Source organism: Anomalospiza imberbis, chromosome 16 (genome assembly GCF_031753505.1).
Source record: "Anomalospiza imberbis isolate Cuckoo-Finch-1a 21T00152 chromosome 16, ASM3175350v1, whole genome shotgun sequence".
NCBI classification, from domain to species: Eukaryota; Metazoa; Chordata; class Aves; order Passeriformes; family Viduidae; genus Anomalospiza; species Anomalospiza imberbis.
The window spans coordinates 2238685-2255987 of record NC_089696.1 but is presented as its reverse complement, the minus strand read 5'-3'; the positions used below and the strand labels follow the sequence as shown (position 1 = coordinate 2255987).

Here is a 17303-nt window from a genome sequence, read left to right as displayed (position 1 = left end):
TTGAGAAACTTTTTGTTGCTTTTATAACTATGTATTTTTGTCATTTTTTATGGTTTCAGTTGTGGTTTTTTTAAATCTTTTTCAACAGTGACAAACTGAGGTAACGTCTGTGACACTACAGCCTCTCCTATGGGAAGAAGGTCCGAAACCCGACAGCTGAGGGAACTGGAAATAAAAACCTGACAACCTACGGACACAGCGACCTCGACGGGGACAGAAATCACACCGGGCACCCCCTGGGACACACCCCGGGCGGTGCCACCGAGCCCTCCCGGGGTGGCCAGGATCCCTTATCTACATTATTGCACGAAAGATCGAGGACATCGAGGGACCTAAGGCAAAGAGGAGTAAAACCGGTGCCTAGCTCTCTACGTGGGGCAATGCTACGTCTAACGCCGGGCCCGGGGGGTGCCGGGGACGGGGCACGGCGGGGGCGGGGGCGGCCCCTGCTCTGTAAACTGCTGCTGCTGCTGCTGGAAAGCGTTATAGCCCTTTGTGGGGAATTGGGGCACCGGGGCTGCCCCGCGGCACCCACCCCATGGGAGGGAAGCCCGAACCACAGCAGGGTGCTCCTGCCTTGGGGTGCCCCCCAGCTTCCCCACCACGGCGGTGGGGTGAGCTCCCCGCTCTGCTGGGTGCCCAAATCCAGGAGGGAAGGTGTGACCTCCACGCACACCCCAGGACTTTGTCACTAAGGGGCCACCAGTGGCTGCTGCCACCATGCCCTGCCTCGCTGCAGCCAGCCCCGGCAGGGTCTATCCCGCTGCCGCTTCCCCGCCAGCCCCAGGGGAGGGTGACAGGTTTGGGGAAGGGGTGACAGCAAGGAGGGGTGATGGGGACAGCACAGAGAAGCAGGCGGGCCCACGGGAGGCCACTCGGAGCTCCCTCCCCTGCTCCCGGGCTGTGCAGGCCAGCCTGGGCTGCACCGCTGCCACCTCCTCCAGTCCCTGGGTACAAAGAGTCTGCAGAGGGGACGCCGGCACGGCAGAGCCAGCCCGGCCCCGAGCATCCAACCCGCTGGATGGCCGGCACCGCGCCCGCTGGCCACAGCCCGGAGCGCGGCTCTGGCCAGAGGGGAGCCATCCCTCCGGCAGTGCCTGAGCCGTGTGGGGCAGGGCAGGGGGACAGGGGCTGCCAGTGGCAGTGGCTGGGACACACAATGACACACAGACAGCGACACTTGCTACATCAATGGCTGCCAGCACCTCCCACGGCAGGGAGGCAGCGGGGGCTGCCGGGGGTCCGGGGCTGCTGGCAACCCCCCGGCTCCCCGTCACCCACCTCCCCATCCCCTCCCAGTCCCCAGCAGTGCGGCAGGGACCAGTGGAAGAGGGCAAATCATCACCCACCCAAACCTCCCCAAAGGCCTCCTCCACGGTGCAGGGTCATCGGCCTTCCCGCTCCCCGGACAGGGTCGAGCACGGGGTGGGGCAGAGCCGGTGGGCCACCCGCTGCCCACTGCCCCTGACTCTTCCTCCCCGCACTGGGAGACCCCTCCCCGTGCCCCCCTGGGGGAGTCTTGGAGGGGCAGCACAGCCGCGGCAGGGCTGTGGGTGCCCCCAGCCTCCCCAGCAGTGAGCGGTGCCCTCGGCTGGGCTCGGGCCACTGGCCTCGCCCAGGCGGGGCGGGGGGATCGGCATCCTCGGCGCTACAGAGCGCAACCAGTTCTGTCCTTTTCCTCTTACGTTGTGTTTCTTTTCCTTTTTTTTTCCTTTGGGAAACCCAGAGCCCGGTCCCGGCTCGTGCCACCACCGCCACGATGGACTCCCCCCATCCCTGTCCCCGGGGCAGGGGGACGGGGCGGGTCGCGCAGCCGCCACGCGCCGCCGTCACACGCAGATCTCTATTGCTGTGGCCAGGACCATCTGCCCCTTGCCCTTGTCCTGCCGTCCGTCTGTCCTGCTCGCCGTGCCCGGGGCGGCTACGCCGGGCTCGGGGCCGCGCGCTCCGCTCCCCTCCGTCAGGACGGTCCTCTTGAGCGGGGCAGGGGTGCAGGAGCCGGTGGCCTCGTGGCAGTGGGGCCCGGCCGGGAGCTTGTCCCTGGCGTGCTTGCGGGAGCGGTAGGAGGGCCGGCACCGCACCTCGGCCATGAGGTCGCACTTGATGAAGTAGAAAACCTCCTTGACGGGGCAGCGCTTCTCGGGGTCGAGGGCCAGCAGGCGCTGGAACATGCGCAGGGCGCTGTCCGTGAAACGCCGCCACTGCGAGGGCAGCCCCGCCAGCCGCCCCTTCTGCCACCGCACAAACTCCTCGAAGAAGGCGTCGGATGCCACCGCCGCCTCCCAGGGGAAGTTCCCGGTGAGCACGCAGAAGATGAGCACCCCGAAAGCCCAGACGTCGATGCTGGTGTCCACGGCGAAGCCCTCGGCCCGACCGGCCTGGCACACCTCGGGCGCCGTGTAGGGAATGGTGCCGCTGATGCGCTTGACCCGGCAGCCCACCTTGCGCGTCATGCCGAAGTCGGCCAGTTTGACGCGGCGGCAGTCGCGGTCGAAGAGCAGCACGTTCTCCGGTTTGATGTCCCGGTGCACCAGGCTCTTGCTGTGCATGTAGTCGAGGGCCAGGCCCAGCTGCTGCACGCAGCGCTTCACCAGCTCCTCGGGGAGCCCCACCTGCAGGGGGGACACGGCGTCAGCCACCCGCCACCGAGCCCTGGGGGGACCCATCCAGCCCAGGCAGCCACATCTCCATGGTCTGATGGACATGGCTGCTTTTATCTGGGTGCTCTGAGGCAGGGGATGGCGGTGGGTCCTGGGCCACTCAAGAAATGGGTGGTGGGTCTCAGGCTCCCCATAGGATGGTTTGGGTTGGAAAGGACCTTAAGGATCATCCAGCTCCAACCCTTGCCCTTGGCAGGGACACCCTCCACTAACTCGGGTTGCTCCAAGCCCCGTCCAACTGGGGCACTGGACACTTCCAAGGATGGGGCAGCCACAAGTTCCCCAGGAGAAGGGTAACGGGTCTCCGACCATCCTAGGGACAGGTGATGGATCTTAGGCCACCCAGAGGATGGGTGATGGGTCCCACACTTGTTTGTAGGTGCTTGTGGTCAAGCCCCACCCAGATAGGGGTGCCCAGTCCCTGCACCTGCAGCCCCTGCCACATGGGCACAAAGCACAGGGGCAGCTTTGTCCAGCGCCCCCTGAGCCCCCACAGACCACGGGAGGTGCTGGGGGTCTCACCTGAGGCGGGATGATGTCGAAGAGGTCCCCACCGGGGGCGTACTCCTGAGCGAAGACGTAGCAGTCCTCGGTCTCGAAGACCACGTCGAAAACCTTGATGATGAAGGGGCTGGAGGAGAGTGTGTTGGTGATGCTGAATTCCCGCAGGAAGTTCTTCAGCTTCGTCTTGCTCTTGTTGACGAACTTCAGGGCCATCTTGGTGCCTGTGGAGGGCAGGGGATAGGAGTGAGCCCTCGGCTGGGACAGACCCGGCACCCCGCTCCCAGCACAGCCCCGCTCCCCTCACCTGTGCTTTTGTGGGACACCAGGTCCACCTTGCCGTAGGTGCCCTTGCCGAGCTCACGGATGAGGTCATAGTGCTTGGTGATGTCGGTGCCCGAGAGGGTGCGGATGGCCAGGGACTGCATGTCCTCGGTGATGAGGGGCACCCCGCAGCAGCCCAGCTTGCGCGACGGCTCCTGCTCAATCGAGCCCGCGCTCATGGTTGCGCTGCAAGGCAGAGGTGGCACTGCTTCCGTGGGGATGGCCAGGGCCATTGTGTCCCATCCCACCCCATCCCATCCCATTCTGTCCCATCCCACCCCAGCCTGTCCCGTCCTGTCCCTTCCCCAGGGCTCCAGCCATGGCAAAGGGGGATTGGGCTGCCAGGGTGGTGCTGAGCAGCCCCCACTGAGTGCCATCCCTCTGTCCCCAGGGGCCACCAACCCAGTGGCTCTGGAGGGGCTGCTTCAGCCTCCATGGGGGCTGCAGCGTGTGGATGTTTGGGGACAAAGGGAGGGGTCCGGACATGCCAGAGACAGGGACAAGGACACACATGGATACAAACAGGGACACACATGGACGCATTTTCTCAGGCCTGGTGTGTTCCCAGCCACTCTGCAGGAGAGGAGCTAAGGCCCTTTGGAGGTCCCCTCTGCTGCTGTGTCCCCAGTGGGGACCCCAAGAGCCACTCCAGTACTGAGCCCCCTCCACAGCTGAGTCTCAGCCCAGCCAGGGAAGATCCAGAGCAGAGCCAGGGCCATGCCCTGGCACCAAGGGGGACACAATGGCTCTGCAGCAAATCCCTCCCTCACATCTCTCTGACCATCCACCAGCACCAACTCCTGGCCCTTGCCGGCCAGGGTGCCAGACTCTCTGGTGTGGAGAATCCCAGAATCCCAGACTGCTTTGGGGTTGGAAGGGACCTTAAAGCCAATCTTGTTCCATGGGCAGGGATACCTGCCCCTCTCCCAGGCTGCTCCAAGCCCCATCCAACCTGAACTTGGGCACTGCCAGGGATCCAGGGACAGCCACAGCTGCTCTGGGCACCCTGTGCCAGGGCCTGCCCACCCTGCCAGGGAACAATTCCTTCCCAATATCCCATCTATCCCCCTCTGGCAGTGGGAAGCCATTCCCTGTGTACTCTCATTCCAGGGCCCTTGTCCCTAATCCCTCTGCAGCTCTTCTGGAGCCCCTTGAGGCACTGAAACGGGCTTTAAAATCTCCCCAGAGTCTTCTCTTTTCCAGGCTGAAGAATCCAAATTCTCTCAGCTTTTCCTCATAGTGGAGGTGTTCCATCCCAATAATCGTCATTGTGGCCTCCTCTGGACTTGCTCCAACATATCCATGTCTTTCCTGTGCTGGGGACCAACAGCTGGATGCAGCATTCCTGGTGGGATCTCACCAAAGCAGAGCAGAGGCCAGCCCAGCCAGCAGCACATGGACAACAGCACCAACATTCCTCACTTCCAACAAAGCAGGGATGGTTTTCTCCTCACTCTGACCATTCCCACAAGAAGATGCAAGCTTGGAGTCACCCACCACACCACCACAGCAGTGAAACCACCCCAGCATCTCCTCTGATGTCTTCAGGGCACTGCCTCCCCCTCCATCACTGCAGAAGCCCAAACCCCGGGCAGCCAGGGATGTGGGGAGGGCACTCGGTGGCTGCAGGTGGGTGAGGATGGGCAGAGAGAGCCCAGGTGGTGCCCACGGGCTGAGCCCCACACAAGGGGCTGTGACAGCCATCCCAAATGGTGCCAAACACCCCACAAAGCACCTGCAGCACCCCAGGTTCACACACAAGGATCCTCCCAGCCCCTTCCCAATAAGGCTGAGTCAGATCTCCAACTTCCTTCCTTCCTTCCTTCCTTCCTTCCTTCCTTCCTTCCTTCCTTCCTTCCCAAACCAAAGCTCAGCTTCTTCACTTATTATAGCTATATTTTTTTTCCCTGGGAAGTTGGGGAAAAAATAGAAAAGGAACTTCAACATCATGATGTTCCAAAAATGTAACAGTTTGACTCATAAGATCTCCGAAGCAGCTCATCTCCATAGTGTTTCATTGGCCCCCTGGCAGAGGAGCACCATCTCAGCGTCTGGGTGCTGGAGGTGGAGGTGGATCAGCAGCAGCTCGCTGGAGGCAGGACTGAGAACAGCCCCCAGCATCCTGCACGAAGAATTCCGGCTACGTTTGGATTTACTTGGATTTACGGCTGCACTCATCAATGTCCCTTAATTAACTGGCATTGAAATGCAATTATTCAAGTCGGGAAGGTTGGGTTTGAGGAAAAACCCTGCTGGTTGGATGGGAGAGATGAGAGGGAGGACTGGCAGCTTGTGGAAGTGCTCTCCAAGTCAAGGGCTGCTTGCTTTTCTCCTTGGCTCAGCTTGTTGGGGTTTCCAGGTGTCTCCTTCCCAGCCAGAAACCGAGGAACGTCCATGGCAAGCAGGGATCCCGCCGAGCCAGGTCCTGGGCTGGCACAGCTGGCACCAGGATGTGCTGCCAGGGATGGGATGTGCTGGGATCCTGCCGCAGTGGCACCGGCACGGCCAGCTCCGAACAATAACCCCCGCCTGGTCAGGGCTAACGGGAACACGGGGCCATCACCGACCCCAGGAGGAGCCAAACAGCGGCGGTGACCAAAATACCGATGTGCCGAGGCCACGGAAAGCGTAAACACAGAAGTTTTCATTAAAAATGGAAAGGCTTTTGAAAACACGTGGGGTTTGATGTGAGCAGCGAAGCGGGGCAGCAGCAGGAGGCAGCGAGAGCTCGGTTCCAGCTCCGTGCACTCCCAGGGACAGCAGGCATGCAGGAATAGCAGGACATGGTGGGATGGCAGCGCCAGTGTGGCAGGAGGTGCCACCAGCTTGGCCTGGCCGGGGTTGAGGTCCCATATCCTTTTGCAGCCAGGCCAGTCACACCAAGGAGCACCTGTGTGGCCACAGATCGGGTCACTCCAGAGCCACAACGGGGTCTTTCCCGGCACCCCAGGTCCTCTCCCGCCCCAAAAGCCTGGAAGAGGAGTCAGCACCATGTCTGAAGGAGGACAAACACACCCTCTCCAGCTCAGTTCCAGGTGCTCCTGAAGGAGCTTTCCCAAGCAGGGAGGAAGGATATGCATCCCGGCCGAGTCCTGGCAAAGCTCCCCACGGCTCAAGGTCCCGGAGTGACAGAGAGGCAGCGAAGCTGCTGCCACGTGGCCCCGGGACCTGCCGCTCACCACAGGCGGTTCCTGCCGTCATCTCCGCATCCTGAGCCATTTCTCCTACTATTCAGACTAAAATTGCTCTGTGTTTAAGCTTCAGAACCGTTTATCTCATTGAGTGAGGAGGATAATCCACCCACCTCTTCCTTGCTCCCTGGCAGGTATTTATAGGCAGCCACTCGTCTCCCGTCGGCAGCTGCCGCTCCTCTTCCCAAACCTCCCGGCTCCATCCCCAGCACCGTGGAGCAGATCCCGGAAGGACATTATCCCAGAGCCACAGCCCAGCATCCTGCCAGCAGCCGAGGCTGGCACCGACAATCCTGCTCCAGCGCTGTTTCCTGCCGGGGGATGCTTTGCCCTGCTCTGGATCCCGCTCAGCCCTGGGCACATCGGCTCTGCCGATAACTAATTGCAAACTCATTAGGAGCTCATTGAGAGGAGCAGAGGCCGCCCGGGAGAGCTGCCCCAGGCTCCCGCAGAGAAGGCTGCTGGAGCAGCGGCTGCTTGGGAATTAACAGGGAAAGGGGGAAAAAAATCCCTCTGGCCACATCAGAGACTGACAGAAAAACAACTCAGTTACTGAGGGAGGTTACGGGAAAAGGGTTTGGGCTGAGCCTGATGCACGGTTGAGCGCTGGGGGCTCTCACTCGCACCGTGGGCTGTTCTGGGGCAAGGCATTGGAAAATGAAGGGGAAATCTATGCAGGGCAGGGGCTCTGCAAAACCCGGATTCCTCTTTAAAAAGGGGAGAAATGTGAAATGTAGCAGTGGGATGGGCACAGGCCCACACTGCTCTGTCCCTGCACTTGGCAGAGATTTGATTTAACCATTTTCCATCCCCAAATCCTCACTTATGAGCAGGTAACACCAACTCCCATCCAAGCCCAGCAGGCTGGAGGCCAGGGCATCCCTCAGGAGGGACCTCCCTCCCTCCACACTCCAGCCAGCTTCCAAACCTCTGTTTCCCCTAAACAACGCACTGAGCCAGCAAAGTCACGCCCTGGGCCCTGCCAGAGCCATCCCCTCTCCCGGCTCTCCACATGCCAGCACCACCCTGGTGTCACTGGAACGAGGTGCCAGCGGTGCTTTGGCCGTACCCCGCGCTGAGCCACTGCCTCCCAGCGCCCCACTCCATTTCCAGCCCCTGCACCTCCATTCCTGCCTGACCCCGTTCCAGGGACATCCTCTCCTCTCCTCCGCGCCGCTGGGACCCGCACACCAGATATGAGCTGTGCTTCCCGGGGGCTGTGGCACGCCGGAGCCCAGGGAGGGCTCGCAAAGGCACCTTGGCCTAACGAGGACAACGTGGCTGTGGGGGCAGGACAGGAATCTCACCGGGGCTCAGAGCCACCCGCACCCACCTTGGCCAGGCAGCCTCCAGCCAGGCTGGCCACATCCTCCCACCTCAAAGCTGCAAAACAGGCACAGGGAAAGGGTTCCTGCATCCATGTGCCACCCCAGGGCCATCCAAAGCCTCTCAGGACAAGCCGACTGTGTCTGGGAGGTGGCTGGTCCCCGCAGCACCGGGACATTGGCTGCTGGCAGTGGTTTGGGGACAGCCCCTCTGCCAGCATTCTGCAGCCCAGGAGGAGCAGAGGCCATGGGACAGCACCGGGAAAGGCTGGAGCACCACGGACACCTCCAGAACCAGCACCAAACCTCCACCGAAGCACCCGCAGCAACTGGGACTCCCCAGTGCCCCCAGTGTAGGGCTGAATTGGCACTGAACTCCAGGTTATCCAGCAATTCTCATACCAGCTCCTTGCCCAGACCAGAGCAGCCTGCCTGGCAGCAGGATTCTCCTTGGCAAAGCAAATGAACACTCAGCTCCCAGTGGCAGGAGCTGCTCTCCCAGTGCAGATGTTCCAGATGCAGGGCAGGGTCAGGCCCTGTCACACCCATCCATGGTGTCCCTTGATGCAGGAACCATCTCCCGTCCTGGCCAGCAGCCCGTGACAAGCTTCCTCAGCCTTTGGTCCCAGGATTCAGGTTTCACAGACCGATTTGGGAAGAGCAAACAAAGCAGTGCCAGGACTCTCTCCTCCGCCGGCTCCCCGGGGAGCCACCACTCCTCCTTCCTGCCACTGTCCCCTGTGCCCTCCTCCGTACTGCTCTCCCGGAGCTGCCAGCAGGATTTTCCCTGCCCTCATGCACACGGGGCTGTCTGTCCATCGGCCCCGATGACAGGACCTTGGCTGCCTTTCAGTGCTTCTGGCCTCCCGGGGTTTTTGCTGCCGAGCAGGATGGCTTCCTTAGGACCTCAGCTCCTCCAGCCTGCAGCTCCTCCCGCCTTTGCCGCCAGCACCGGGGACTTATGATTACTTCATTGTTTGATTGGTTTCATCAGCCTGTCATCATCTCCCTCCCAAAACTCTTCCGCCAGCGCCGACAGCACCGCACGGTTGGGATCTGCAAAGACAAACGCCCCGAGCGGCACCTGCCGGACCCCTCGGCAGGGCCAGCCTGCCCTCGGCCCCGCTCGCTCCTGGCGACAACGGGGACACGGCCCTCTGCCACAAACCCCAGCCCTGATCCGCTCCAAGGCGCTTCGTGTGCCCCGTGCAGGCCGGGCATCGCCCCCAGCTCAGCCTGCCGCCGCCTGGGATGCTCCCGTGAATGAGGATGCTCCCACCTCTGCCGTGGTCTCCTCCCGCAGCACCGCGGGCAGGGCACGGTGACACGGTGACACCGGGCAGCTCGGGGGCTTGGCACACGGACACCCAGCTCAGACCTCTGCCGCCCCGTGGGTCCCGGACTGAGGGGTGCCGAGGCCGGGCCACCCTGTGCCCACTCCCCGAGCTGTGCCGGGGCTCCCGGCTGGCGTCGCCCGCCCGCGGCCACGGCGGCAGCGAGGCCGGAGCTGGAGGAAAGTGGGTCACGCTCCCCTTCCCCGCTGCGGCCGGGGAGACGCCGGGGTGGGATGGAGGCCGGCCCGCGGCCAGGGGACAGCAGGGGACAGCAGGGGACAGCAGGGAAGGTGAAAGGGGAGATAGGGGAGGTGATGAAGGGACACAAGGAGACAGGAGGGGACGTGGTGAAGCGATGCGAGGGGAGACAAGGAGAGATGACGAGAGGAGATGACACGGGGAGATGATGAGGAGACGAGAGAGGACACAATGAGGAGAGACAATGAGGGGAAACGAGGGGAGATGATGGACGGGGCATGAGGGGAGATGACAAGAGGACATGAGGGGACATGAGGGGAGGTAATAGGGAAGACAGGAAGCTGGTGAGGGAAGACAAGGGGAGGTGAGGGAACATGAGGGGAGACAAGGAGAGATGAGATGGGGAGGTGATGAGGGGACACAAGGGGACACAATGAGGGGACACGAGGGGACACGGCCTGAGCTGCCCCCGAGGCCGCCTCTCCCTGCTCTCCCCTTCCCCTGTTCCCAGATGCCTTCCAGCTCAGTGCACCCTTCCAGACACCCCCAAACCCACCGGCAGCCCCCGGGGACCAGCCCCGCGGCCCCAGCACCGCTCGGTGTCACTCACGCCTCTCCGTCCCCGTCCCTCCCCGCCGTACCGGGGCCGCCCGGGGCGCAGGTGCCACCGGCCGCCGGAGGGACCCGGGGCGGGGGAGACGACCGATCCCGGGGGCAGCGCCCGCACGGCGCGGTGCCCACCCCGCTCCATTCATCCCGGAGCGCCGGTTGTACCGGGATGGGGGTTTTGTCCCCTCCCCGCGCCGTGCGGGCAAACAAAGGGCGGCCTCGGTACCGGGCGGGCAGCGCCCCCCGCACCCCCATCCCCGTATCCTCATCGCCGCACCCCCGTGCCCGCGCCCCATCCCCGCACCGCCGCCTTACCGGAGGGGCGAGCCGCCGCCGCGCCCCGTCCCCGGCGGGAGAGGAGCCGCCGCCGCCGCGCTCCGCCCGCCCCGCCGGGCTCCTCATGCCGCGGCCCCGCCGCCGCCGGAGGAGCGGAGCGGAGGGAGCGGAGGGAGCGGAGGGAGCGGAGCGCGGCGCCCCCCGCAACCCCCGGCAGCGCCCGCCCCGCGCCGCGCTCCGCCCGCACCGGCACCGGCGCCGCCCCGGGGAGGGAGCGCGGAGCGGGAGGAGCGGGAGGAGCGGGAGGAGCGGGGGGGCTCCGCCGCCGGCCCCGCGGGCATGGGGGGATGCGGAATGAGCGATGCGCGATGCGGGGCGCTGCTTGTCCCCGCCCCCCCGATGTAGCCGGGGGGAGTCGGTGCGGGAGCAGCCCAGGAAAGGGGGGTCGGGGCTGAGCCGCCCCTCCCCGCCGGGTGCGGAGCTCCGGTACCGCGGGCTCGGCTCGGAGCTGCACAGCGCTGGGGACAATGGGGATGGGAGCGGTGCTCCGCAGGGGGCGGCTTCACACCCTACCCCACCCGAGGCTGATCCGGGGGTCAGCAGCACTGTGCAGCCGGAGTGCCCAAGCACAGGACCATGTCCTGCTGCCCGCTGCTTCCCCGGGCCCTGCTGTCCTTGAGCCCTCCAAGACTCTGTTCCCTCTCCTTTGGCACAGGTGATGCCCCCTTGGCGTGGGTGATGCCCACCCTGCGTCAGGGAATGATTTGGGTTAGAAGGGACATTCAGGATCATCTCATTCCAACCCCTGCCGTGGGACACCTTCCAGGCTGCTCCAAGCCCCATCCAACAAGGCCTTGGATAGCTCCAGGGATGGGGTGGCCACAGCTTCTCTGGGCAACCTGAGCCACCATGGCACAGGTGATGCCCACCATGGCACAGACAGCCCCCCAGAATGCTGCTCCTCAGTGTGAGCAGGACATGTGCCTTTCCCTGTGGCTCATGAATGGTGGGAACATTCAGGGCAAGCCAGGGAATGCCAGATGAGGCAAAGACATCACGGGGGCTTCCCTTCAGGTGCCTGAAATTTGATAACACTTTCAGCAAGTGATGCCAGAGCTGGGCACCAGGAGCTCCCAGGCACCTCCAGCCTGGGAGACAGTGACAGCTCTCCCGGAGGAAGGCGAGGGGTTGGCACTGTGCTCCCTCCTGGAGCATCCCTGGACACACCTCGTCTTCTCAGATTTCCTTTTGTGCCCACCAAGGCCAAGCAGGATGTTTAACACTGGCCAGGATTTGCTTTGGGACTTCCGTGTCTCTCTCTCAGCTGGGTGCCAGGTCCCTTCGCTTCCGAGATGTCACTTTAAAGGGACCCACAGTGGTGGGGCTGCCCCACTCCCCCAGAGGGACAACGGACTGTTCCCACACACCAGCTGTGCCCGCTCCACTGAGACCGGGGCCGTGCCACTGCCCCCTGAGCCCCCACAAAGCGGGGAGGGCCGGGGAGCCATCGGCTGTGACTCACCGATGCCTTCGCTCCGCTCGAGCTGAGGATGCAGAGCAATTAAGGCTTTTCATGAATGACTTTAAGGCAAGAGGCTGAATCACACTCCGACACTCTGCTTTAATTTGTGCCAGCATCGGCTGTGCCACTGTCACCCTCTTCCCGCCCGGCAGCTGCGCACGGGGCACTGCCAGCCCCGGGGGCTGCGGCTGCGGCTCCCGGGGCCGGTCCCCTCCATCCCCCTCCGCTCGGGTCCTGCCACAGCTCCCAGCTCCTGCGGCTGGGACGCTCCAAGGGTGGGTGATTCCCAGCGGGGTGGAGGCATGGGAACGGCGCTGGGAGTAGAAATGCTGGAGCGCAGTGCCCGGCGCAGTGCCCCGGCTGGGCTGGGCAGGGGCTGGTGCTGCTCGGAGCGGACGCTGCGGGGCTGGCACGGGGCTGGCACAGGGCAAGAGAGCCTCTGAGCAGTGGAGGTGCGCGAAAAACGGGGGAGATGGGCAGAGCTGGGCTGCGCTCGGTGTCACCGCAGCAGCACACACGGGCCAGGGAAAGGCGCAGCCGCACGCCCCTCTCCATGGGCCGCCAGGGATGGGGGGGCTCCAGCCTCGCCCCTTCCCGAGACCCCCTCTCCCCCCGTGTCCCCTGCCTGTCCTTGCGGTGCCGTCCTGGCTCCCGCAGCCTCCCGCCCGCGGCTCCTCAGAGCTCTCTGTCAGCTCTCTCCCTATTTATAGCTCGGGGCTGTTTCTAGGTCAGGCGGGAGGTGCCGGTGCCCGGGGAGCCAGCCCGGGGACCATGGGGGGGCTGCAGGGACAGTGTCACACGCCCCACACGTGGGTGAGCTCCCAGTGTCACCATCCTGGTGCTGTGCCCTGGGTACACAGGGGCTGAGCTGGCACTGGGACCAGCTGGGCCTGGCAGGGCTTCATGGCATTCCGTGGGACTCCGTGGGGCTTGGCAGGGCTTTGTGGGGATCTGTGGGACCCCGTGGGCCTCTGTGGGGTTCTGTGGGGCTCCATGGGACTCATCAGGGCTCCATGGGGTTCAGCAGGTCTTCATGGGACTTTGTAGGGCTCAGCAGGGCTCTTTGGGACTCCACGGGGCTCTGTGGAGCTCTGTGTGCTCCATGGGGCTCAGCGGGGCTGTGTGGGGCTCCCTGGGGCTCAACAGGGCTCCATGTGACTCCGGAGGGTTCCATGGGGCTCCGTGGGGGCCGTCAGGTCCCTCTGGGGCGTCCCTGCCCCTCGGTAGCACGTGGGTGACACGCACACTGAGCCATAGTAACACCAGTTGTACCAGGGAGCGCCCGCACTGAGCTCGTGGTCTTCAAAGCACTCCCGGAATATTAATAACTAATTAAGATTAACGAGATTAAAGGAGCCAGATCAAACATGTTTATCACCTCGTGCAATCCCAAACCGTGCAAAGAGCCCCCGCCTCCCCGAGGGACCACGAGTGCCCCTGGGATTTGTGCTCGGAAAGGGAATATCCGGCTTGTGCCGTGGGATGTGCTTGGACAGGGTGGGCAGCGGGAAATGACCTGGAAAGCCCAAAGTATTCCCAGCGTGCCAAATCCCCTCGGAATTCAGCGAGAAGGTCACTTGTCCCTTCGCAATCGCTTGTCCAGAGCGGGAGCCAAGGGGCTGAACCCCCACGGCCGCGGGCCGGGGTCCCACGGCCACCCGCGCCTGTCGCGCTCCGGTGACAGGAGCCAAACCTGCCGGGGATGCTGCGGGGATGCTGGGAAGGAGCAGCGCAGGGAAGGAGGGAGGGAAGGAGGGAAGGAGGGAGGGAAGGAGGGAAGGAGGGAGGGAAGGAAGGAGGGAGGGAAGGAAGGCAGGAGCGGAGCACGCCGGGAGCCGCAGCCCGGGCGGACGGGACCCGCTCACTCCAAGGGGCTCCGGCGTGTCCCGCCCGCAGGACCAGCACCCCACACCCCAGCCCGGGGGCATCACCCGTGTCGGGGGCGCCGGGTGTCCCCTCGGTCCCTGGGGACAGTGCCCACCCACGGGGATTCCCGGGAAAAAGGGGCGGTGGAGCTGGTTCCCGCAGCGCGGGGCCAGGGCTCGGAGCCCCCAGCTCGCTGTCCCCCCGTGCGCGAGCTGCCACCCCAGGCGGTGACAGCCGGCAGGGGAGTCCCGGGGGCTGCTCTCAAGGTCAGGGAGGGGCCGTGGCCCGGGAGCCGTGGGACAGCCCCGCCGGTGATGGGCACACGCCGAGCTCTGCCAGGGGATCCATCCCTCGGGCTGCTGCCCCGGCCCGGAGCCCGTGCCGTGCTCGCGGGGCTGCGAGGGACCGGGCGGGGCGGGGACACAGCGCCCCAAGGGATGGATCCCCCGGGCCGGGCCGGGGCAGCACCGGCAACACTCGGGACCTCGGGAATGGCGCTGACCCTGGAGCACAGTGACGGCTGTTCAGCCGCCGGGACGGAACGGGACCGGAGGGGCTATTTGGGATGGGCTGCTTGGGAAAAGAAGCACAACGGGTTTCTTCGAGGGGAAGGAGGGGCTGAACTGGGGGCACGGGGAGAGCCACGGGGCCCGCCCTGGCACCCGGGTGGTACCCCGGTACCCCAACAGCACCCGGCATGGGTGCCCGCCTGCCGCCTCCGCTCGCTGCCCGTTCTCCTGGCACCATCTAGAGGCTGCGGGAACGGGCACGGGGGGACGGACACACGGGGCGAGAGACACGGGGGGACGGGGACAGGGAAGGGACACGGGCGGACTGACATGGGGAAAAGACAGGATGACAGACACGAGGGGACAGACGTGGGGGGACAAACATGACGTGGCAAACTCGTGGGGACAGACATAGGGGACAGACACACTGCCACAGCACCCACGCCTGGGGCCCACGCACCGCTCCTGGCACAGGGGGCAGGACCAGAGCCGGGGCGGTGACAAGCAGGGAGCACCTCTGGCAGCATCTCCTGTCACCCCGGGGAGCCTCCCCCGGTGGGGCTGTGCGGGAGGTGACAGGCGATGGCAGCTGCGTCCCCATGGGATGGAGACAGACTCAGGGACAAGCTGGTGACAAGCAGGGGGGTGTTCAGGGACCGGACACACACACACCCCCCCACACCCCGGTGCAGCCCACCTTGAAGCAGGGCAGGACAGGGAGAAGCCTCTGGGCACAAGCCGTGGGTGTCCGTCCCTCGCCGTGCCCCGAGCAGGGAGGGGCGGTCCCTGCAGCCACCACGCGGGACCCTGGGCCACCACACTGCCACCCCGGGTGCCCCCTCCCTGGCTGAGAATGCCAGGCTCATGCCACCTGTGGCCTGACACAGGCTGGGTGCCACTGGTCAGCTCCGAGCCCGGCTTGGGCTGTGGGACAGGAGCCCTGGGAATTCCGTGCATGCCCCCCCGGCCAGCAGCACCCACAGCCAGGCCCTCCCGATCCCTGGCACCCCTGTTCCCCCACCTAGGCACTGACTCACGGCAACTGAGGCTCCAAAAATTCATGATTTACACCCAAACAAACCCTACAGCTTCCAGCAACCCGTGAGGAAAGACTGACTGCCTGGATTGACCCAGCTGATGGCCCTGAGGCCCCCCAGACCTCGCTGGGGACAGCCAGTGCCTGGAGGGCTCCTGGCTGGAGCAGATGGGGGCTCTGCCCGGGGCTGGCAGCGTGGGACAGGAGCCGGCAGTGGCTCAGTGCCACGGAGGAGCAGTTGGGCACAACATGTGCCAGCACTCGCACCTCGCATCCTGCCGGCTGCCCGGCTCATTCCGGCACCGCACATTCTCCTTGGCTGCGGCTCAGCAACGCCGATGGCAGAGGAGATTTCGGGAATGGGGGAGGCGAGCGCCGGTGCTGCTGCCCAGAGGGACAGGCCTCGGGGAGCCTGCGGCTCTCCTTGTGGAACCCCCAGGTGCACTGGGCCCCGGCCCCAGCCCCGCAGGGAGGAGCAGAGACTGCTCAGGGCCTCTGCTCAGGTGAGCAGGGATGGGTGGGAGGCTCCAGGATGGATCGGGGGCGGTTCTGGGATGGCTCCGGGAGGCCCTGGGTGCACACGCTGCTCCCATGGGCACTGCAGCACCGCTGAGCTGGCACGGCACGGCACGGCACGGCACGGCACGGCACGGGATGCCCTCCGCGTTCCCCGCTGCCAGGGAAGCACATCCCGGGCGGACACACGTGCACACAGCACCGGCCACGGGCTCCTCTTTCAGGAGAGGATGCGCCTGCTCCCGAGGAAACTTTGGCACGGCCCGTGCCGGGCACTGCCCCCCGGCCCGGCTCGGTGCCCGCTCCGTGCCGCGCCCTCCCTGGGTTCACGGCGTGTCCCAGCAGCGCTGTGTCCCCGGCGGGGCTGTCCCGGGCTGGCGGCACTGACCTGTGCAGGTGCAGGGGCTGCAGCTCCTCTTTCTGGAAGCAGACGAAGCAGAAGGAATCCATCGCTCAGGTCCGGTGGCCACCGCGCCCGGGCGAGGGCGACCGCAGGGCAGGCAGTGCCGGAGGGGTGTTGGCATCTTCCTCGCCGGTACGGGCGGTGGCCGGAGGCTCACGCTGGCCCTCCCGGGGCCATGGTGTCGGGGAGCCCGTCACACGGCCGGGCTGAGCGCCGGGACCGGCCGCTCCCCGGGCACGGAGGCGGCTCCGGGCTGTGCCACGTCCCGCGTCGCCCTCACGCCGGGGCCAGTGATGGCCAGTGCCACCCCGGCACCCATGGCGCTGCCCGGCCGGCGGCACCGCCAGCCCTCAGGGGGTGCGAACAGGGACCTGGGGTGGCATCACCGGCGCCAGGGGTGCGGCAGGGTGGGCCGAGGCACCGGCCGAGCCCTGGGGGGAGCGGCTGCCCCGAGGCACCGGACAGGGCCCGTGCCGCGGTCAGGGGAAGCGTCCCCTGCAGCAGGTGGGGTCCGGCGGGGTCTGGCAGGATCCAGCGCGGTCTGGAAGGGTCTGGAAGGGTCCGGCAGGGCTCGGCAGCCGAACACACCGACGGAGGGGGAAAGTTGTGCCGTCGTGGAGCGGCGGCTCCGCGGGGCTCGTCTCACCGGCAGAGCAGCCGCTCGCTCTGACAGCTAAAGCGGCGGGCGAGTATTAATAGCTCCCGACTCCCGCGGCGAGGCTGGAAATTAACTCCTCCAATGCCGCCTGCCCGGGCCCCAGCCGCCCTCTCCCGGTGCCCGCTGCTGCCTCCGGGCTCGGCACAGGGGCTGAGACCGGGCAAGCCCAGCCCGCCCGCCCGGGACACCGCGGGCCACCGAGGAGCCCGTGCTGCGTCCCCCAGGGCTCTGCCCGACGCCCCCCGGCTCTGCCAGCCTTGGCACAGGGGACGTGGCACAATCAGGGGGAAATCTCTTAGCCCGGTGGCTGGTGGGTGGCCCGTGCCTGCTGCTGGTGGTGGCAGAGGTGCCGTGGGAGCCACCCCTGGATGTGCC

The 17303-nt window shown here is 65.4% G+C and overlaps 1 protein-coding gene across 3 annotated transcripts; it reads right to left on the bottom strand.

Moving 5' to 3' along the window:
• On the bottom strand, positions 1-16654 carry SBK1 (SH3 domain binding kinase 1). Of its 3 annotated transcripts, XM_068206482.1 has the most exons (5): positions 10458-10643; positions 8404-9057; positions 3469-3671; positions 3183-3385; positions 1-2612 (listed from the first exon to the last, which is right to left on the bottom strand). In XM_068206482.1, the coding sequence occupies exons 3-5, from the start codon at positions 3662-3664 to the stop codon at positions 1830-1832; spliced, it is 1182 nt and encodes a 393-aa protein (XP_068062583.1). In that variant the 5' UTR covers positions 3665-3671; positions 8404-9057; positions 10458-10643; the 3' UTR covers positions 1-1829. The 3 variants fall into 3 exon arrangements, with proteins under 3 accessions (XP_068062583.1, XP_068062581.1, XP_068062582.1); XM_068206480.1 differs by lacking the exons at positions 8404-9057; positions 10458-10643 and adding an exon at positions 16256-16654; XM_068206481.1 differs by lacking the exon at positions 8404-9057.
• Positions 16655-17303: the final 649 nt, after the last annotated feature.